We start from the raw sequence: 22,783 nt of genomic DNA on the forward strand, positions 1-22,783 counted from the left end.
GGGAGGGGGGGTGAGCTTTGAGAATATTGGTTGAGTCACAAACGGCACCCTATGCGCCCTGGTCAAAAGTAGTCCAGTATATAGGGAATATGGTGCCATTTCGGATGTAAAAGTTGTCTTCTGGAATGTAGCTTCCAAAACATTATTTACAGTGTATGGAGAATATTCCCCCCTCTCCTTCCAGCCATTGTTAAGACGCAAAGTAAGATTAGAGGCATCCTCTTTTTAGATGTAGCAGACTGGGTTTACTCTGCCTCTCTATAGTGCACTATGTAGGGAAGACCCTGGCTGTGACCTGTGAGTTGGGATATGCAAAAAACACATTTCCAATTCAATTGAAATAGGACAAATATAAGCACCCACGTAATAATAATAATAATAATAATAATAATAATGAAATATTATTATGTAGGGAATAGTGCCAATTGGGACATGCGCTTCTCGTCTCTTCTCTCTCAGCAGGCCTTTGTTCCAGGCGCTGGCTGTCACGTCAGCACTGTAATGATCCAGCCCAAGATGCAACTCTACTTTCATGTTTCCAACGCAGAAAGAGAAATGTCCTTCCTCTTCGTCCATCTTCTTATCCGTCACACAGACAGCCACGTTTCATCTCCAATCTCGCGGCGCCACATTGTTTGTCAAACTACACACGTGACAGGTTTACAATATGGGGAAATGAATTAGGAGTTTCTAAGCTAATGCCTGGCTGTGTGGATATTAATACCCGGCTAATGAGCGTCATTAAAGCAGACGTGCGCACACTAGACTCGTACTGAAACCACAGGGGTGTTTTGTCGAGCTCATCTCTTGTCTGGCTGCCATCAGCGAGCTTTTTATTTGTTGTAGTTTCACAGCCCTTTTGCATTCTCAAATCCTCTGTGGCTCTGGAACGGTCAGAAAGCAGTAATCCCCACGAACTGTCCTTTATGGACCTGGTCAAAGTTAGTGCACTATATAGGGAATATGGTGCCGTTTTAGGACACAGGCTGGGTTTCAGTCTGGTCCAAGTGTTGGCGGAATCCACCGAGCCAGCTTGCTGCTAATGCGGCCTCTTCATTGGTAATCTATGTGAGATGCTCGAGCATCGAGGATCGTATGTACAGTTGTAGTGGAGACCTTGAATGCCATCCCACTGGGAAAGCACTGGTTGAACCAACGTTATTTTCACGTCATTTCAATGAACCAACGTGGACTAGATGTTGAATTTATGTCTGCCTAGTGGGATGCTTTACATAGACTGGCATCAGAGAGCTTTGTTGGCACAATGTCAGGAGAAGGATTTGTTCTCTACACATGAAAATACTACGTATGGAACATAAAGCGATGAATAACATTTCATTAAATTCTTCATTGTTGAGATTTATAGATTAAGGTATGGCCTTTTTTAAGGTATGTTTTTAAAGGGGGCTTTAAATCGGTTCTCTTGTTCGGTGCTTTGCTTTTCTCATTTTCTTTTTGTGTTTATGCTTATTTCTTGCAAATGTCTGTGACAGCAAACCTGTACCTTGTTCCTCCCACTTCTCAGTGTTTTTTTCCCAAGGTGACTTTGTGTAGCAGTGATTTCCAGTGAGTAATTACGCTGCATGGTTTCTCCAGGTCTGTCTGTCTCTCTTCAGGACTAGTCTCCCTAGCCTGCTGCTTTTCCTCCTCTCCTCCAGCACTTCTTTCACCTCTACTGTTTCTCTCTCTTTCTCATCTGTTTCTCTCTTTCTCATCTGTTTCTCTCTTTCTCATCTGTTTCTCTCTTTCTCATCTGTTTCTCTCTCTCTCTTTCTCATCTGTTTCTCTCTTTCTCATCTGTTTCTCTCTCTCTTTCTCATCTGTTTCTCTCTTTCTCATCTGTTTCTCTCTCTCTCTTTCTCATCTGTTTCTCTCTCTCTCTTTCTCATCTGTTTCTCTCTCTTTCTCATCTGTTTCTCTCTCTCTCTTTCTCATCTGTTTCTCTCTCTCTCTTTCTCATCTGTTTCTCTCTCTCTCATCTGTTTCTCTCTTTCTCATCTGTTTCTCTCTCTCTCTTTCTCATCTGTTTCTCTCTTTCTCATCTGTTTCTCTCTTTTCTCATCTGTTTCTCTCTCTCTCTTTCTCATCTGTTTCTCTCTTTCTCATCTGTTTCTCTCTCTCTTTCTCATCTGTTTCTCTCTTTCTCATCTGTTTCTCTCTCTCTCTTTCATCTCTCTCTCTCTCTCTCTTTTCTCACATTCAGCTATGTTGTAGGCCTCATCAGAATACGTTAGCAGCCACACTGCTGCTGCTGCCAGAGAGCAGGGCTGTCAAGCCCCATTGCCACTTAATGAACAAATATGTTTCCAGAGGATTTCTCAACCCCCCGGTAAAGGAAAAATCCATCTGCCTTAGTAACTTAAAATTAACCTGCAGCCCATTTGGATGACGAACGTCTGTGCCCTCTTTTTGCAGTGCCTGGATCAGATCAGAGCCCAGTTTGCACACCGAATGGCACCCTATTCCCTGTATAGTGCACTACTTATGACCAGAGCCCTATGGGCGCTGGTCAAAAGTAGTGCACACTATACAGGGAATAGGGTGCCATTTGGGACACACTCCTCTTTCTGAGTGCTGCCGGGCCTGTGCACCATCACATAGAGACTTGGCTGCACAGAGAAGTGAGAAATGAAAAGTCAGATAAGTTCTCTAGTTTTAATTAATAGAGGGATTTGGACGTCCTCTGCTGCCGGGGCTGAAGCACAGATTGCTGTGATATAACTCACTGTTGTGTGGGGCGGGGGTAGTGCAGTACTGTACCGCACTGCTTTCTCCTTCACTAAAGTCAGGTAGGAGGTATGTTGAAAAAAGGGACTGCCCTTGTTCTTACACGGAAAGGTCTACCATTAGTTTGCTATTCATTTACTAAGTCTACTAGTTGTCTTCTAAAGTAAACTATAGCTTCACTTCCAGGTGTACCTAATGCCTGCAGTATTGCTACAATATGCCAATGGTTGTCCTTTTGAATTGCTTCTTGATTGTTGTAGAAGATGCCTATAAACAACACCCCGCTGTGCTGTAGCAGATTTGGTGTTTACTTCTGTCAACATGTTGATGATGCGTGTCGTTGCTGCTGTTCTCGGAGCAGTTGCTCTCCGCATGATCGTCAGTTTGGCTTTAGAAACTCCAACAAAGCCCATTATGAAGATGAGCGATTGCCCCGATTTAGAAGAATAGAACTACAATTTGGGTTGAAAAGTGTGAAGTACAGTAGGATTAGAACTGCTGCTGCTACGTGGCATGTCAGACCTGGCGAAAGAACTCGCGGAAAATCAGTAACACTCCATGCTTTCCGTCACACTACCTAGAATGCTACAAAAGCATTACATAGGCATTAAAATGCTGTGTAAAATATGTTGAAATCCTTTGCTGCTCGGGGACGGTAAAATTGCAGTCACGTGAAGAGAAGATGGGTGAATATGCTGACACATGCCATATCATTTCCTGTCTCTGTTCTACAGTAGAGTAGACAATGAGGACAAGTCTAGGAGAGGGACATGCCACCTCTGGCTCTGCCTCTCATTGGGCCTCCACAATGCGATCCAATTCCAACTTTATTGTTCCCAGTTGGGTAATTCATTGTGCAGCCGGGAATACAGAAGACGCTTGTGTATTCACACTTCACAAAGACCCACAAAGCTGTGCAGAGCCAGTCGCCTAGCTCCCAGCACTAACCACATGTTTCTCTCCACCAGACACCGTTGTGAAACCCTTCGTCCTCCCTTCTCACCGTCTCTCCTACTGTCTCAATTAAGTGTAAAAATAAAAAATGTAAGGAGGGTGGAATTAACAGGTTAACAAAGCCTCACAACAGAGTGGGGAGGCGTGAGGAAGTTGCTCGGCGCTGTTGGATCAGACGCAGTGTGGATCTGGCCTGTTAGAACACTGGAGCCAGACTATCCCCTCATGGGTTCATATTTGCATGCGTTCACTGAGATATTTATATCTCGGCATAAGTGAGCGATTAGTATGTCAGAGCTGATGTTTGAGGGCCGACAGAGAGCGCTCCAATGCCCGCCCACTCTGACTTCTGCTGGCCCAAGGCGGGCCAAACCAGCGTCACCCAAACCAGCCCTCTGGGCCTGATTGAGCCATTACGTTCAATCAGGACCGGAGAAGAGGAGAGCCCGTTGGAGTGGAAGTGATCCGCAGCTTCTAATCAGAGCCCTAGAAATCTATATACAGGAGGACTCTGCTACTAAAAATACACCGACACAGTTAAGCCGGCGTTGCATTGTTGTGACCACAGTCTCCGGCCCTATAGGCCAGACACGTTCTTCCTTTCTGGTATGACGTTACAAAGGCTACAGTCTTTGTAATGCTTTATGTGGTTTTGAAAGTGGCTGATACCACTTGACTCTTTTACTTCCTACTTGTTCTATTTCATTTTCAGCAGAGAAAATGACATTTTAGTGTTAAGCAGTGTACTATAAAGTATAAAGGGACCTCTCAATGGGACTTCCTGGATAAATAAAGGCTAAATGAATACAAAAATGGTCTGCATCCTGAAATAGCACCCTATCATGTCAAGTGTAGACCTGTAGGTGGTGGCGAGTGAGGGGCTGAGGCTGCAGGACAGACTGCACAGAGAGGGCAGGCTTGGTGCTTTGAGCTCCTGTTTTGTCACTGTCCATTAAGCTTCTGTGAGGGGCATGCGACCTGGGGTGTGGCGGAGTGTCGTCTGTTTGCACTGGGCCGTCAGGTTCGTGGACTGACACTCATTGTTTTGCCAAACAATGAATGGAGCTGAGCGGAGCCTGAGCAAAGCGGCATGTTGTTACGGGACGGCCGGCCTCCATTGTCTCCAACCCTCTCTCTACTAAGCCTGGCACAGACCGGGGGGGGGGGGCAGAGGGCCTCTCGCCGCAGGGGATAAATAAGCACAGGCCTTGTTTAATGGTCACTACCGCAGCCGTTGTCCTGACGCGTCCCATCATTAAGCTGAATAGATGTGTCCCATTCTGCTGCTGACTGAGCAACGCTCGGCCAACACAATGAATTTATACATGGAGACCATAGCTAGAGCCATTCTATTTAAGGCCAGTAGTATACGCTTCTTTTAGGCCGTGTAGTCTTTGCCCTTGTTTCAATAGATGGGTGCCCATCGCTAAGTATGAATGTATTTGATCCATATTTGTCACGGGCTTCGTACTTTTTATAACAACCGATCCTGTGGAAATTAGTGTTGGAATGTGCAATGGAGAGCCTAAAAACATCAAATATTAAAAGATGAGGGGAGTGATGTGGAGTAGGACGTTGCAGTAATAGTTATGGCCGCCGAGTAGATGCAGTGAGGGACTGATGGGCTGGCGACCCTTAAGTGTTTGGCTGCAGGGTGGGAGAGGGCCAGTTACTTAGTGCCTTCAGAACGGATTCACATCCTATGACTTTTTCCACGTTTTGTTGTCTTACAAAGTGCAATTAAAATGGATTTAATTATTATTTTTTTAACGATCTATGCAAAATATTCTAATGTCAATAGTGGAAGACACATTTGAACATTTGTAAGAAATTAAAAATAGAAAAAGAATGTATCTTGATCGGATACAGTTGAAGTTGGAAGTTTACATACACTTAAGTTGGAGTCATTAACTTGTTTTTCAACCACAATTTCTTGTTGACAAACTATAGTTTTGGCAGGTCGGTTAGGACAACTTCTTTGTGCATGGCACAAGTAATTTTTCCAACAATTGTTTAAAGACAGATTATTTCACTTATAACTCACTGTAACACAATTCCAGTGGGTCAGAAGTTTACATACACTAAGTTTACTGTGCCTTTTAAACAGCTTGGAAAATTCCAGAAAATGATGTCATGGCTTTAGAAGCTTCTGATAGGCTAATTGACATCATTTGAGTCAATTGGTGGTGTACCTGTGGATGTATTTCAAGGCATACCTTCAAACTCAGTGCCTCTTTGCTTGACATCATGGGAAAATCAAAAGAAATCAGCCAAGACCTCAGAAAAAAAATTAGAGACCTCAACAACTCTGGTTCATCCTTGGGAGCAATTTCCTAATGCCTGAAGGTACCACATTCATCTGTACGAACAATAGTACGCAAGTATAAACACCATGGGACCAAGCAGCCATCATACTGCTCAGGAAGGAGACACGTTCTCTCCTAGAGATGAACGTGCTTTGGTGCGAAAAGTGCAAATCAATCCCAGCACAACAGCAAAGGACCTTGTGAAGATGCTGGAGGAAACGGGTACAAAAGTATCTATGTCCACAGTAAAACGAGTCCTATAACAACATAACCTGAAAGGCCACTCAGCAAGGGAGAAGCCACTGCTCCAAAACCCCCATTAAAAAAAAAAAGCCAGACTACGGTTTGCAACTGCACATGGGGACAAAGATTGTACTTTTTGGAGAAATGTCCTCTGGTCTGATGAAACAAAACTAGAACTGTTTGGCCATAATGACCATCGTTATGTTTGGAGGAAAAAGGGGGAGGTTTGCAAGCCGAGCAACAACATCCCAACCGTGAAGCACGGGGGTGGCAGCATCATGTTGTGGGGGTGCTTTGCTGCAGGAGGGACTGGTGCACTTCACAAAATAGATGGCGTCATGAGGAAGGAAAATGATGTGGATATATTGAAGCAACATCTCAAGACCTCAGTCAGGAAGTTGAAGCTTGGTCGCAAATGGGTCTTCCAAATGGACAATGACCCCAAGCATACTTCCAAAGTTGTGGCAAAATGGCTTAAGGATAACAATGTCAAGGTATTGTAGTGGCCATCAAGAAGCCCTGACCTCAATCCTATAGAAAATTTGTGGGCAGAACTGAAAAAGTGTGTGCGAGCAAGGAGGCCTACAAACCTGACTCCGTTACACCAGCTCTGTCAGGAGGAATGGGCCAAAATTCACCCAACTGCTTGTGGAAGGCTACCTGAAATGTTTGATCCAAGTTAAACAATTTAAAGGCAATACACTCAATTAGTATTTGGTAGCATGTAAACTTCTGACCCACTGGGAATGTGATGAAAGAAATAAAAGCTGAAATAAATAATTCTCTCTACTGTTATTCTGACATTTTCACATTTATTAAAATAAACTGACCTACGACAGGGAATTTTTACAAGGATTAAATGTCAGGAATTGTGAAAAACTGAGTTAAAATTAATTTAGCCAAGGTGTATGTAATCTTCCGACTTCAGCTCTAAGTATTCAACCTCCTGAATCAATACATGTTAGAATCTCCTTTGGCAGCGATGACAGCTGAGAGTCTTTCTGGGTAAGTCTCTAAGAGCTTTGCACAGCTGGATTTTACAATATTTGCACATTATCTTTATTTAAACAAATTTACCATCTACCAATAGGTGCCCTTCTTTGTGAAGCATTGGATAACCTCCCTGGTCTTTGTGGTTGAATCTGTGTTTGAAATTCACTGCTCTGCCTCAGTTGAACACTATTATTGGACACAGAGAGTGAGTCCATGCAACTTATTATGTGACTTGTTAAGCCCATTTTTACTCCTGAACTTTAGGATTGCCATAACATAGGGGTTGAATACTTACTGACTCAAGACATTTCAGCTTTAAATTTTTTTATTAGTTTGTTAACATTTCTAAACATAATTCAACTTTGACTGTGTGTGTGTGCCAGTGTTACTATCAATTTAGTCGATTTTAAATTCAGGCTGTAACACAACAAAAAGTCAAGGGGTGTGAATACTTTCCGAAGGCACTGTAGTACTCGGCTCAGGCAGGAAAGACCTGGAGAGGCAGAGGGTCGTTTGCTCTGCCTCCATACAGGAAGCACTGGATCTCTTCCATACATGCAGGCAGCCGCAGTGGAGGCAGGGATGAGGCACAGAGCGTGGGTAGGACAGGCTTGGAGCTGGTCCGATAGTCGTGGTTATCAAGCTCTTAGCGCCTTATGGCAGCAGCAGATGCCCCTTTCGGCCCTGTTTCATCATAAACACAATCTGGATTCTATTCAGACCTGCTGCATTGGAGTTGCTCAGTAGAAAACGCAACACGAATTTACCTTGGATGTGCTGTATCTACTTTTTACATCTTTTTACATTTTAGTCATTTAGTGTAGTGGTTCCAAAACTGTTAGAGAACTCAGTCTGGCTTTCACTGTGGGAAGTTGTAAGAGTAGAATGCACAAAGTGCAACTTCAAAATTGGGTAGTGCATCACCAGTTCCTCTTGTCATGTCAGTCAGGTTTTTTAGCCCATAGAGTTTGTAATGTTCGAGTCATTCAAATATCACGTGAATATAATTAAACATGGCGAAATGTATAGAATTGCAGGAAATAAGCTTCAAACCTACAAAATGTTCTCTCCGCCAACAAGACGAGGGTGAACAGTTTGTGTCATGATAGGTGCTTGTGCCCAAAGAAATAGATGGGGGGGGGTGCGGGATGTTCCCCAATACTGGAAGATGGGCCTGAGCGAAACAGTTTTGGAACCCCTGATTTAGCAGATGCTCTTATCCAGAGTGACTTACAGGAGCAATTAGGGTTAAGTGCCTTGCTCAAGGGCACATTTTGAAGTCTGCTCTGGGATTCAAACCAGCGACCTTTCGGTTACTGACCCAACGCTTTTAACCGCTAGGGCACCCTATATCGAGCCCTGAGACTAGCACGTTTCTTCCCCTAGGACATGCAAGGCAACCACGGTCAAACAAGACAATTTGGAGTAGGAGCTTAGAAGGAAGGCCTACAAAATGAACTGAAAACACGGCCAGCTATGTTCACGACAAACTATGTTTCTGTGTGTTTACACAAACATTTGTACATCTTCAAGAGAATTTTACATTTTTTAAATGTTTAATAGTCCACGATACAGTCGTGTCATTTTGTTTTCCGTGGTGCGGTAAGGAGAGCGGGAGGGAGAAGTAGCGCTAAAGCAAGTCTGTTCTCTTCCTGGAAGGGTCGTCCACCCTGTATGCATCCCACATGGCATTCTATACAGTGCACTGCCCTGGTCGCAAGAGGTGCACTACATAAGGAATAGGATGCCATTTGGGACGCGTTGTGTTTGTCAGACTCTGGCCCAGTGGTTCCACATCGTCCTGCCTACTGGCAATGAAATGGTTTCTTTTGAATCTTTTCTCTGTTTGCCTACAAGAAGCACCCCTGCGAGTTTCATCAAACGTTCTTTCTTATACACAACACGCAGTATTAACTCCGCAGTATGAACTCCCCAGTATTAACTCTTGGCTCCTGGTGGCCTATTTTCCTCTCATGTCAACAGATTACCAGAACTCCCCTAGCCTACAGTGAGCTGGAAAGTTTATTTGTTTGTTTTTTGGGGGGGCATAAAGTCCCACTCTCTCTACTTCTCGAGTCTAAACAGTTGCTCCCGCACCAGTGATTGGACAGCGTAGCCAGTCAAACTGCACACATGCTTTTAAGAGACCATTATGAAAGTGGGATGTGCGGAGACATGCGTATACCAGTGATCTATGAGCTCAGATTTAATATCATGTGTAATGTGGTGCAGTGCTGAGAGAGCATGAGGATAAGCACAAGGTGTTGGCGTCACACACACACACACACAGAGTACACTAGCGCTGTTAGATTACCCTGTGCAGTGCAGTGTTGAGCTTTGTTTAGAAAGATGAGCAGTTACATCGCCCCAGGACATATTTTGCTAGATGTCACTAAAAAGATATCATTGTCTGAAAGACCTTGAGATTTTATGATCTTCCTCGGAGACGGTCTATAATAATTAGACTCGGAGTAAGCTTGACTTGATAACTAGATTTAGTCTGTTTTTTATTTGTCATCATAGACCTGATTCTTGACCAGAAAATACGTTTTCCTCTCGCATATTCTGTACATCTCTAAAGCGGCTGCCGTGAAGGATGGATCATTTCCTTTCAAAGTATATCAGTGTGTTTTCCTGTCAGGAAATATACACATGGCGCTCTCTGTTTCTGTCCCTGTTTTAAGATTGTGTGTGTGTGAGCGCTAGAGCTAGAGCCACACTGGATGTTCCTACTTCCTGAGGAAACTGCAGTGTTGTTCGTCTCTCCCTCTCTGTGTGGTGGAGCAGGGTTGAGCAGTGTTCCCATCTCTGTAACCCTCTCTGCAGCAGGCACAGGCTGCACATGACCATTACAGAGCCAGAGGAGAGCAGCGAGGAGAGGAGGGGACAAGTCAAGGCAGTGGAGGGAGGGAGGGAGGGAGCATTGGCTAGCACTCTTCTGAGCCGAATGAGTCTCCAGTCAGGAGACGTTCTCGGAGCACCTACAGAAGTGGTGGAGAGGAGGCGTGAAAAGTGGGCACCCCGAAGCCACAGAGACCTTGTCCAATTTCCTCTTGAGGAGTGCTGTGGCTGTGACTACCTCTTGAGGAGTGGAGTGCTGTGACTGTGTGGCTGGGTGATGCTTTATGGAATGGACTACAGCTGGGCTGAAGAAAAGAGTGAGCTAAGCTAGCTAGATTACACGCAATTAAGGTGAGTGGGATATGGCTGTGTGGGATGTATGTAGGTCTAATGTGTGTGTGTGTGTGTGTGTGTGTGTGTGTGTGTGTGTGTACATGTAGGTCTAAAAGTGTAATGTGTGTTTATACATGTGTTTATACATAAATGCCTTTTTTTGAGTCTCTCTTCATATGACATGCTGCAGTGCTTGAAGCCCGGCTGAGAGACGGAGAGAGAGCCCAGGCAGAGTCCTAGTAGACAAGCAGCCTCGCTGGGGTTAGATAATTACGGGAGTCAGATGCTGAGTCCTGCATTGCTCCCTGAGGAGCAGCTAGTAGAAGCAAGGCGGAATAACACTCTCTTTGCCCAGGCTAAAGTGGTGCTTCTATCTCTGTGTGTGGGCTGTACATTATCATGCGTATGTGTGGTTTAAATGGTTTGTTTGTTTTTCCCAAGGCATATCATTTCCTCAAGTTATTGGCGTGTGATTTGTGCTTGTTTTTGTACATCTATTGTGTAGTGCCTGGACACGCGAAGAACCAGGCTGTCTCTGTTCTTCATTCCTTATCATCATCATCAGTGGAGAAGCACCCATGTATTTTTTTAAAAATTTAAAACATGATATATTTTTTTTACCAGGAAGTACCATTCGGGCTGTAAAACCAGTTTTACAAGGGAGACCTTGTATAAGGCATGGCATCTCTGACCTTGTGTTAATGTGTCTTGTCCTTGTGTCTTTCTGCAGGAGCTCCAGTTTGAAAGGCTGACCAGGGAGCTGGAGGTAGAGAGACAGATTGTGGCCAATCAGCTGGAAAGATGCAGACTCGGGGCCGAGTCGCCAGGCGCTGCTAGCGACAGGTGATGACAACACACACACACACACACGGCGTAGTGTAATATGCTCGTCATAGCTTGGCACATGGCTTCTTCCTCAGTCACAGCAGTTGGTGCACTCCATAGTATAGCCTGTTGGCAAGGGAATACAGTGGCAGTGTAATGAAGTCTGATTGGACGGTGTGTATGGAACAGAGACGGAGGCGTCATCTTCGAGGCTCTCATCAATTCACCTATCAGTTTCACTCGCCATTACATTGCTGAGATAAGTCAAAACAGTAGGTTGTCTATGGTAGCAGATACTGGAGAAGATGGCAGGAAGTTTGCTGATCTAGGCTTAAGCCTACTTTATACCCTACGCAATTATGCAATGCAAGAACACGATTAGCTACGCAAAATTGCCGTCCTGCGTACTTGTTGAGTTACAAATTGCGCCACTGCACACGTTTGTGTACTTTTGCTAGGCAAGTACGCCAAGCATTTTGCGTACCTTATTGCGTTGCATACTTGCATAGGGCAGAGATTTTCAAACTTTTCTTGCCCAGGAACCCCCGCCCAGGCAAACCCACGACCCAGGGACTCCCATCATACTACACTGCTCAAAAAAATAAAGGGAACACTAAAATAACACATCCTAGATCTGAATGAATGAAATAATCTTATTAAATACTTTTTTCTTTACATAGTTGAATGTGCTGACAACAAAATCACACAAAAATAATCAATGGAAATCAAATGTATCAAGCCAAGGAGGTCTGGATTTGGAGTCACACTCAAAATTAAAGTGGAAAACCACACTACAGGCTGATCCAACTTTGATGTAATGTCCTTAAAACAAGTCAAAATGAGGTTCCGTAGTGTGTGTGGCCTCCACGAGCCTGTATGACCTCCCTACAACACCTGGGCATGCTCCTGATGAGGTGGCGAATGGTCTCCTGAGGGATCTCCTCCCAGACCTGGACTAAAGCATCCGCCAACTCCTGGACGGTCTGTGGTGCAACGTGGCGTTGGTGGATGGAGCGAGACATGATGTCCCAGATGTGCTCAATTGGATTCAGGTCTGGGGAACGGGCGGGCCAGTCCATAGCATCAATGCCTTCCTCTTGCAGGAACTGCTGACACACTCCAGCCACATGAGGTCTAGCATTTTCTTGCATTAGGAGGAACCCAGGGGACAACCGCACCAGCATATGGTCTCACAAGGGGTCTGAGGATCTCATCTCGGTACCTAATGGCAGTCAGGCTACCTCTGGCGAGCACATGGAGGGCTGTGCGGCCCCCCACACCATTACTGACCCACCGCCAAACCGGTCATGCTGGAGGATGTTGCAGGCAGCAGAACATTCTCCACAGCGTCTCCAGACTCTGTCACGTCTGTCACATGTGCTCAGTGTGAACCTGCTTTCATCTGTGAAGAGCACAGGGCGCCAGTGGTGAATTTGCCAATTTTGGTGTTCTCTGGCAAATGCCAAACGTCCTGCACGGTGTTGGGCTGTAAGCACAACCCCCACCTGTGGACGTCGGGCCCTCATACCACCCTCATGGAGTGTGGTGGAGGTCATTTTGCAGGGCTCTGGCAGTGCTCCTCCTGCTCCTCCTTGCACAAAGGCGGAGGTAGCGGTCCTGCTGCTGGGTTGTTGCCCTCCTACGGCCTCCTCCACGTCTCCTGATGTACTGGCCTGTCTCCTGGTAGCCCCTCCCTGCTCTGGACACTACGCTGACAGACACAGCAAACCTTCTTGCCACAGCTCGCATTGATGTGCCATCCTGGATGAGCTGCACTACCTGAGCCACGTGTGTGGGTTGTAGACTCCGTCTCATGCTACCACTAGAGTGAAAGCACCGCCAGCATTCAAAAGTGACCAAAACATCAGCCAGGAAGCATAGGAACTGAGAAGTGGTCTGTTGTCCCCACCTGCAGAACCACTCCTTTATTGGGGGTGTCTTGCTAATTGCCTATAATTTCCACCTGTTGTCTATTCCATTTGCACAACAGCATGTGAAATTTATTGTCAATCAGTGTTGCTTCCTAAGTGGACAGTTTGATTTCACAGAAGTGTGATTGACTTGGAGTTACATTGTGTTGTTTAAGTGTTCCCTTTATTTTTTTGAGCAGTGCATATGTTAGCAAAAAATAAATAGATTTGGTAGACAGTTTTCATTCTTTTGACCACTCCACAGTTCATTGGAAGAGGAAGTGTGAACTCTTACCTTTCTAGCTAATGTACTATTTATCTTGGCGGCGTAGAGAAAATGTTGCAGTTTTGAAGCAAATGTTGTGCAATTCTACATATTTTGGCATGCAGCTTAGAGACAATTTGACAGTTTTAAAGCTAATTTCCTGCAATTCCATGCATTTTTCCATTGCTAGTGCTGGGTTCCTTGCTAAAACAGAACAAAATCAATGGGGATGTTTTAAAAAAAAAAAAAAAACTGTATATTCTCCTTGACTTTCTGGCTTTGATTTGAATGTTAGTTCTCACAGATGGTATTATTTAAAGATATATATATATATATATATATATATAGTGCATTCAGAAAATATTCAGACCCCTTCCACATTTTATGTTACAGCCTTCTTCTAAAATTGATTAAATTGTTTTTTCCTCATCAATCTACACACAATACCCCATAATGACAAAGTGAAAACGGGTTTCTAGAATTTTTTGCAAATGTATAGAAATAAAAAACATAAACCTTTATTTACATAAGTATTCAGACCCTTTGCTGTGAGACTTGAAATTGAGCTCAGGTGCATCCTGTTTCAATTGATCATCCTTGCGATGTTTCTACAACTTCATTGGAGTCCACCTGTGGTTAATTATGTTGTTTGGACATGATTTGGAAAGGCACAATCCTGTCTATATAAGGTCCCACAGTTGACAGTGCATGTCAGAGCAAAAACCAAGCCATGAGGTCGAAGGAATTGTCCTTAGAGATCCGAGACAGAATTGTGTCGGAACAGATCTGGGGAAAGGTACTAAAACAATTCTGCTGCATTGCAGGTCCTCAAGAACACAGACTAGAAGATAATTTGGTTTACCGTTTTATTTGTGGATTAATTTTCTGAGTAGAGGACCTTGTGCAATTCAGGTAAAATAACAACCCAATGTTTATATCCCAGGACAAATTAATTAACAACAGCAAGCTAGCTATCTAAATTTCCATAAATGTTGGTTTTTCGACCTGTCCCCAAGTTAATATAATTGGTTCAGAGTTTATTTTTGACATTTCAAATTGCGTTTGGTGTGGGTGGACAAAATCTTGCGGTCTGGTCAGCATGTTAGTTAGATGTAAAATTGCACTACTAAGACCTCCTCTGCAAAAACATCAATTATTAATAGATTTCTTGAGTTATTTTAGATTAATTCTGACTATTTTGAGGAAGTGCATACTGGCTACAGCGTCTCAAAATGAACAAAAAGTACTATTCCTGCTTTTTCTCTAGTTTCTCAAGCGAAGGTCTTATGGGAGTATGCGAGCGCACTCGTTCGTTTCGGCTAGCTGAATTCCGCTAGGCTCCAGCTGAACTGAAGCGTGCTGATGCCTTAACATGCTGACCAGACCGCTCGCGCCATCACGCACGTTGATTTTGTCCACCCACACCCGACGCGATCATGACACGCAGGTTGAAATATCAAAACTCACCAACTATTTTAATTTGGGGACAGGTCAAAAAGCATGAAACATTTATGCCAATTTAGCTAGCTACTTTGCTGTTGCTAGCTAATTTGTCCTGGGATATAACCATTGGGTTGTTATTTGACTTGAAATGCACAAGGTCCTCTACTCAGACAATTAATCCACAGATAAAAGGGTAAACCAGTATCTAGTAATTTTTCCTCCTTCAGGCTTCTTCTTCTTTGGACTTTATATGGCGGTTGGCAACCAACTTTAAGGTGCATTACCACCACCAACTGGACTGGAGTGTGTGTGTACCTCAGTTTATCTTTCCATCACCCACGTATATTGGGTATATGCTCCTAAAAGCCAATGAGATGGGAGAGGCAGGACTTGCAGCGCGCGTCAAGCGTCACAAATAGAACCAAGTTCTATTTTAGTGTCTGGCTACGCCGACGCTCGTGAGCAGTGTGGGTGCAATGATTTGAATAACATGTATGTGTACATTTATTTTGCAATGCAAGCGGTGTGGTCAGCATGTAAGGGAATAGGGTGCCATTTGGTCCTTGTATTCCCCACACGTCAGTTAAGATTATGCTCTGTGCTGTTCCTCCTCATGCCTCACTGGCCACCAGACACATCTGTCCACAGGAGGCTTCATTTATTTACAATAGTCAACATTACATTCAAATGGCTGCACTTTTCCAATGTCTGGCTGAATCTCCTGCATGCTTACTTTGCGATGCTGTATGGATGTCATGTTACGTACGTATATCTGTTAGTGGGTTTATTTGAAGAACTGTTCAGATTTGGTCTAAGTCCCAAATGTCACCCTATTCACTGCTTTTGACAAGCTCTGGTGAAAAGTAGTGCACTATATTGGAAATTGGGTGCCATTTGGGACTTATCCTGTATTTAGCCTACATTTACAATTTAGTAATTTAGCAGCCGCTTTTATCTAAAGAGATTTACAGTAAGTGCATTAAATTAAAGATAGCTAGTTAAGACAACCACATCACAGTCGTAGTAATTACATTTTTCCTCAAACAAAGTCAGTGCTAGTAGGGAAAGACAATTGCATATTTGGGGGGTGGGTGGTGTCTTATTTAAGATGCTCTTTGAAGAGGTAAGGTATTATTTGGTTTCAAGTGCTCCAGCTATGCAGCATTGGATGACACTGATTTAATTTTGGGGGGATCATCACACCTGATGTGGTGTTGAGTAGGAATTCTTAATGGTGAGATGCAGCAAGGGAGTGAGAGAGTAGGTTAATGGACTGTGGCATGTTAGGGAAATTGCTTAATGAACACATGTTAGTGGCACTTATTAATACTGGTGGTTTCTGTTGGTTTTTAAGATGTCTGCTTTAAGTCAGTTATCCATTGTGCTGATGTGACCAGTTTTGGTCTGGTTTTAGAGTAATGGCCAACAACATGTTGAATTGTTTGAGATATTTGGCTGCATCTGAAAATGATGTCCCATATTACTCATGTGATCCTCGAATTTTGACCAGGTCCCATAGAGCTCTGGTCAAAAGTAGTGCACTTTATAGGGAGTATTGTGCCATTTTGGACACACCCAGTGTATACAACGTATTGTGTAGAGCAGGTATTCCCAAACTGGGGTACATGTACCCCTAGGGGTACACACAATGCCGTCGGGGGCATGCCAAATAAAAATGTGATTCACATAAAACAAAAAAATATCATTTTCTTCCCCTTCACATTTTCGAACAGTCCATTTATATTTTCCAACAGGGCTATACATTTGGGTGAGGTTTTTGTCTTGCCTGAGTAGCCTCGTTTCACTGCCAAAAATAAAATTCAACCATCTACTGTTCAGCGAAATAACAACACATTGTCAGATACAGGTAGCCTAGTCAAATAAATAATTAACATCCAATCACATTAACCGTTACTCTCTCAGTCCATATGTAGCCAAACGTAGCTGCTGCTCATGTTGGTATCTGTACTGATGGCGCAAAAGCCATGACAGGGAGACATAGTGGAGAGGTAATGCGCGTGCAAGCAGTTGTTCCCGGCGATACAGTGCAGCATCCACCGAGAGGCTCTTGCTGCCAAGGGAATGCCTGACAGCTTGAAAGATGTTTTGGACACTACAGTGAAAATGGTTAACTTTGTTAAAGCAAGGCCCCTGAACTCTCGTGTATTTTCTGCACTATGCAATGATATGGGCAGCGACCATAACGCTTTTACAACATACAGAAGTGCACTGGTTATCAAGGGGCAAAGTAATGACACGTTTTTTTTAAAATTGAGACGAGCTTAAAGTTTTGTTTACTGACCATTTTCACTTTTCTGACCGCTTGCATGATGACGAGTTTCTCATATGACTGGCCTATCTGGGTGACGTGCGGGACAAAATTGAGGCTATGATTAAGAAGTTGAAGCTCTTCTGTGTCTGCATTAACAAGGAAAACACACAGGTCTTTCCATCATTGTATGATTTTTTGTGTGCAAATGAACTCAAGCTTACGGACAATGTCAAATGTGATATAGCGAAGCACCTGTGTGAGTTTTGTGCGCAATTTCGCAGGTACTTTCACGAAACGGACGACACAAACAACTGGATTCGTTATCTTTTCCATGCCCTGCCTCCAGTCCACTTACCCATATCTGAACAAGAGAGCCTCATTGAAATTGCATCAAGCGGTTCTGTGAAAGTTGTATTTAATCAGAAGCCCCTACCAGATTTCTGGATTGGGCTGCGCTCAGAGTATCCTGCCCTGCAACCTATGTGAGAGTGGATTCTCGGCCATCACTAGCATGAAAACAACTAAATGCAGGCACAGACTGTGTATGGAAAATGATTTAAGACTGAGACTCTCCAATACAACTCAACATTGCAGAGTTATGTGCATCCTTTCAAGCACACACTTCTCATTAACCTTTGGTAAGTTATTCACAATTTTCGATTAACAAATAAGGTTTTATATGTAAGATGGTTAAATAAAGAGTAAAATTATTGATTATTTTGTGCCATGGTCCTATAAGAGCTCTTTGTCACAACCCGGCTCGTGGGAAGTGACAAACTCACACTCATGTTTAATTATTGTGTGTGTGTGTGTGTGTGTGTGTGTGTGTGTGTGTGTGTGTGTGTGTGTGTGTGTGTGTGTGTGTGTGTGGCAGGCTTACAATGTTGGCAGAAAACAACATTTGAGAGTGCCCTGACCCTGGTGCTAGAGGGTACACAGCTGGAGGTTGAATGTTTGAAGGGGTACGGGACTATAAAAAGTTTGGGATTCACTGTTGTAGAGGACATGAGGTCTCTACTTCTAGTGCTATGTCTCTTTGTGTCTTGCCCATTAGAACTCATTTGCCTTAGCCAGTATAGTTCTATGTGGGTATAGTGCTCCAGCCTCCAGCTCTTGAAAGTAGAGTGTACCCTAAATCATGAAAGCTCTTTCTGGGATTTAATAAACCTGGGGCCCTCATAGGAAGCATCTCCTCGCCGCAGACCTCAGCTATGTCCAAATGGCACCCTATGTCGTGCACTACTTTCTGGAGCTGGTCTTTAAAGTAGCGCACTACATGGGGAATAGGGTGCCATTTGGGACATGACCCCAGACTACCTGCATGGCTCCAGCAGGCCAACAGCAGCTCTCCATGTGTGAGTGTCCATTACGGAGCTCAGGGCTCCCAGAGCTGCTGCAAAGAGGAGCCGAAGATCAGTCTGGACAGAGAGGGAGGCTCTTCAAAGTCTCTCCATACAAAGGCTGTCTACAGGGGAAATGGTGTCAACCAGGCTTTTTACTGCTATTTCCTCCACAAGCTAGATCCACTATCATCCTCTAGCCATGATATTTATCATATTTTTAGATCGTAAATACCAAGGTACCAGCACCATTTTCTCCCTACAGGATAGGGGTAATTTCCTCTGGTCATAATCTCAGCACTCACAAGTGATATAGGCTTAGCCTTTCATCATAACATTGAGTGGTTTTACAGGGTTGTTCTGAGCCTTTGTATACCTTGTATGCAATGAAATTCAATCATGTGATGGCCATGGCCAGTTGGGAGAGGTTGTGGCCTTTTTGGTGACCCTAGCCAGAGTAATCAGCTTTGGCAGGTCATTGTGGCCAGTGAGCTGCACACAGCTGGGCTGGCTGGCTGGGCTGTGCGGCGCTGCCTGTACTGTGTTGACTGGAGAGCTGGGAAATACACCCTTTACTAACTGAGCAGGGCTGTTGAACGCTCCCTCGTCTGTACTGACTGTACAATCTGGGTAAAGCTTCCTGTATTACTGACTGAGGGCTTTGAAACACTCCCTGACTGAGGATGGTTGGTGAACGCTCCCTGTACTGTGATGTAATACTCCCTACTTCCTGGTCTGTAGTGAAGCAGCGTCCAGAATAGAGCCATCACAATCAGTCTGGGGGAGAGAGAGTCATTGGCGTCCAACTGCGGGATCAATACAGACGCAGCACCTCCTCCACAGGCCTGTAAAGAAAACATGCAAAGTATTTTCACACCTTTTTAACAGCCTGTGAAGAAGGAACGAGATGGCAATCCCGGGGCGATTTGTGTCTGAATGGAACAGACTACCCTAGACCTAAAGTCAGCACTTAGCTCAGTAGCCCGTCTGGCCCAACAATAGAGGTGACACCATGCTAAAGTGTTCTGTTGGGGCTCATTACATTCCATTACACCTCCAGTACTGGAGTACTTCTTCATACAGTGCATTTGGAAAGTTTTGAGACACCTTGACTTAAAAAAATAAATATATATATATATTACAGCCTCATTCTAAAATGGATTAAATTGTTTTTGTCCCTTATCAATCCACACACAATACCATAATGACACAGCAAAAACAGGTTTTTAGAATTCTGTGCGAATTTTATATATATAAGCGAATTTTATATATATAAGTGTGTGTATGTATATATATGTGTATATATATATGTGTATATATATATATATATATATATATATATATAAAAGCATATCCAATTTACATACAGTACCAGTCAAAAGTTTGGACACCTACTCATTCCAGGGTTTTTCTTTATTTTTACTATTTTCTACAGTGTAGAATAATAGTGAACACATCAAAATTATGAAATAACACAAATGGAATCATGTAGTAACCAAAAAAGTGTTAAACAAATCAAAATATATTTGAGATTCTTCAAAGTAGCCACCCTTTGCCTTGATGACAGCTTTGCACACTCTTGGCATTCTCTCAACCAGCTTCATGAGGTTGTCACCTGGAATGCATTTCAATTAACAGGATAATTTGTGGAATTTCTTTCCTTAATGCATTTGAGAGCTCTGGAGCAGGTATTCATTGCGGATCTCTCTGTACTTTGCTCTGTTCATCTTACCCTCGATACTGACTAGTCTCCCAGTCCCTGCATCTGAAAAACATCCCCACGGCATGATGCTGCCAACACCACGCTTCACCCTAGGGATAGTGCCAGGTTTCTTCCCGATGTGACGCTTGGCATTCAGGCCGAAGAGTTCAATCTTGGTTTCATCAGACCAGAGAATCTTGCTTTTCATGGTCTGAGAGTCCTTTAGGTGCCTTTTGGCAAACTCCAAGTGGGCTATCATGTACCTTTTATACTGAGGAGTGGCTTTCGTCTGGCTACTCTACCATAAAGGCCTGATTGGTGGAGTGCTGCAGAGATGGTTGTCCTTGTGGAAGGCTCTCGCATCTCCACAGAGGAACTCTGGAGCTCTGTCAGTCACCATCGGTTAAAAACCTTTTTTCGCTTTGTCATTATGGGGTATTGTGTATAGATTGATGAGGAAAAAAAAACAGGCATCAGGGGTAGTACGACTTGACCATCGGCCAAACTTTCTGGGTGGTTTGAGACCTCCCACTGGGGGAATGGAAGCTCCGGAGTGACATTTCCCAGATGTACAGATCTAGGATCAGCTTCCCTTTTTACATTTGAGTCATTTAGCAGACGCTCTTATCCAGAGCGACTTACAGTAGTGAATGCATACATTTCATACATTTTTTTCCTCCGTACTGGTCCCCCGTGGGAATCGAACCCACAACCCTGGCGTTGCAAACACCATGCTCTACCAACTGAGCCACACGGGACCCTTCCCCCAATACAAAAGTTAAAGGGATACTTCTGGATATCTACTTCCCCAGTCAGATTAACTTGTAGACGTCTATGGTATCTCTTATAGACTTCCAGTCATTGCGCAAATGATAGGTAGCAATTGCAATAGCGCTAGTTAGCAACTTCCTTCAAACTGCACGCGGAGACATTAAAATGGTATCCACTAGTTCATCTGACTCTGGGGAAGTAGTCAAAATCCCAACGTCTCCATTTTAAAGGACAAATCCACTCAACTATGTTTTGGTATGTTTTTCATTAGTCCAAATCAAATTTATTTATAAAGCCCTTCTTACATCAGCTGATATCTCAAAGTGCTGTACAGAAACCCAGCCTCAAACCCCAAACAGCAAGCAATGCCGGTGTAGAAGCACAGTGACTAGGGAAAACTCCCTAGAAAGGCCAAAACCTAGAGAGGAACCAGGCTATGAGGGGTGGCCAGTCCTCTTCTGGCTGTGCCGGGTGGAGATTATAACAGAACATGGCCAAGATGTTCAAATGTTCATAGATGACCAGCAGGGTCAAATAATAATAATCACAGTAGTTGTCGAGGGTGCAACAGGTCAGCACCTCAGGAGTAAATGTCAGTTGGCTTTTCATAGTCCACTGTTGATATGGTCTCAATGTTTTAAATGTCAGCAGTCAAGTTTTCAAGATATTGGACTTTCAAGAAGCAACGTGTCACCGGCCACATCATCATGATGATGATGCAAAATAATTTAGCAAATGCATGTTGCGTTATGATGTGGCCAGTGACACTTTGGTTCTTGGTGGACTAATGGATAAAAATACAGAAAGATTGTTTTTGAGTGTTTTCCTTGACCATTTGTGGGGGAAATGCAAAACTGACCCAAGATCAGCGTCTAAGGGCAACTTCACACTCCTCTGGAATAGAAGGTGTAAACACGTCCCCTTTGTAGCTTACCAACGGACTGATGTGGTTGTGAGAAAGTTTTGCTGTCACGTATGTTTTTGTTGTTGTAATGTTTGTGAGTATCAGCAGTTTACTGCCTGTCTCCCTCCACTCACCCAGGCTGCTGTGACTGTGAGACTGGGTATGATGAAATCAGGAGTTTGTGGCCACGTCCCAAAGGGCACCCTATTCCTTATATAGGGCACTACTTTTGACCAGAGCCTTATGGTCCACCCCTATGGGCCCTGGTCAAAAGTAGGGCACTATAAAGGAAATAGGGTGGCATTTGGGACGTACTGTTATGCCACTTCATCTGCCATGGCTCAGTGGAGCACACCTCTCCTAGCTTCCTCTTTTAATTGCCTGCGCCTCGTTGGCATGTAGATCGTCCTCCCCTAATTCCAGTGATGTAAGGTACCTACAGTGGAAAGAAAAAGTATGTGAACCCTTTGGATTTACCTGGATTTCTGCATAAATTGGTCATTAAATGTGATCTGATATTCATCTAAGTCACAACAATAGACAGTGTGCTTAATCTAATAACACACACAAATTATTGTATTTTTCTTGTCTATATTGAATACATAATTTAAACATTCACAGAGTAGGTTGGAAAAAGTATGTGAACCCCTAGGCTAATGACTTCTCCAAAAGCTAATTGGAGTCATGAGTCAGCTAACCTGGAGTCCAATCAATGAGATGAGATTGGAGATGTTGGTTAGAGCTGCCCTGCCCTATAAAAAACACTCCCAAATATGAGTTTGCTATTCACAAGAAGCATTGTCTGATGTGAACCATACTTCAAACAAAATAAATCTCTAAAAGCCTTGATGTTTATCAGTCCATAGTAAGACAAATTGTCTATAAATGGAGAAAGTTCAGCACTGTCGCTACTCTCCCTAGGAGTGGCCGTCCTGTAAAGATGACTGCAAGAGC

The 22,783-nt window shown here is 43.7% G+C and overlaps 1 protein-coding gene across 9 annotated transcripts in view; it reads left to right on the top strand.

The window, feature by feature from the left end:
* Nucleotides 1–22,783, top strand: part of LOC115160704 (plakophilin-4) — a 134,137-nt gene that overhangs the window by 50,161 nt on the left and 61,193 nt on the right. For all 9 annotated transcript variants that reach the window (XM_029710985.1, XM_029710981.1, XM_029710986.1 and 6 more), the window contains one exon: nucleotides 11,128–11,240. In XM_029710985.1, the coding sequence (XP_029566845.1) occupies nucleotides 11,128–11,240 (113 nt within the window). The remainder of the gene's footprint in view (nucleotides 1–11,127; nucleotides 11,241–22,783) is intronic.

The sequence above is a fragment of the Salmo trutta genome, chromosome 24 (assembly GCF_901001165.1).
Source record: "Salmo trutta chromosome 24, fSalTru1.1, whole genome shotgun sequence".
In the NCBI taxonomy this organism is placed as follows: Eukaryota; Metazoa; Chordata; class Actinopteri; order Salmoniformes; family Salmonidae; genus Salmo; species Salmo trutta.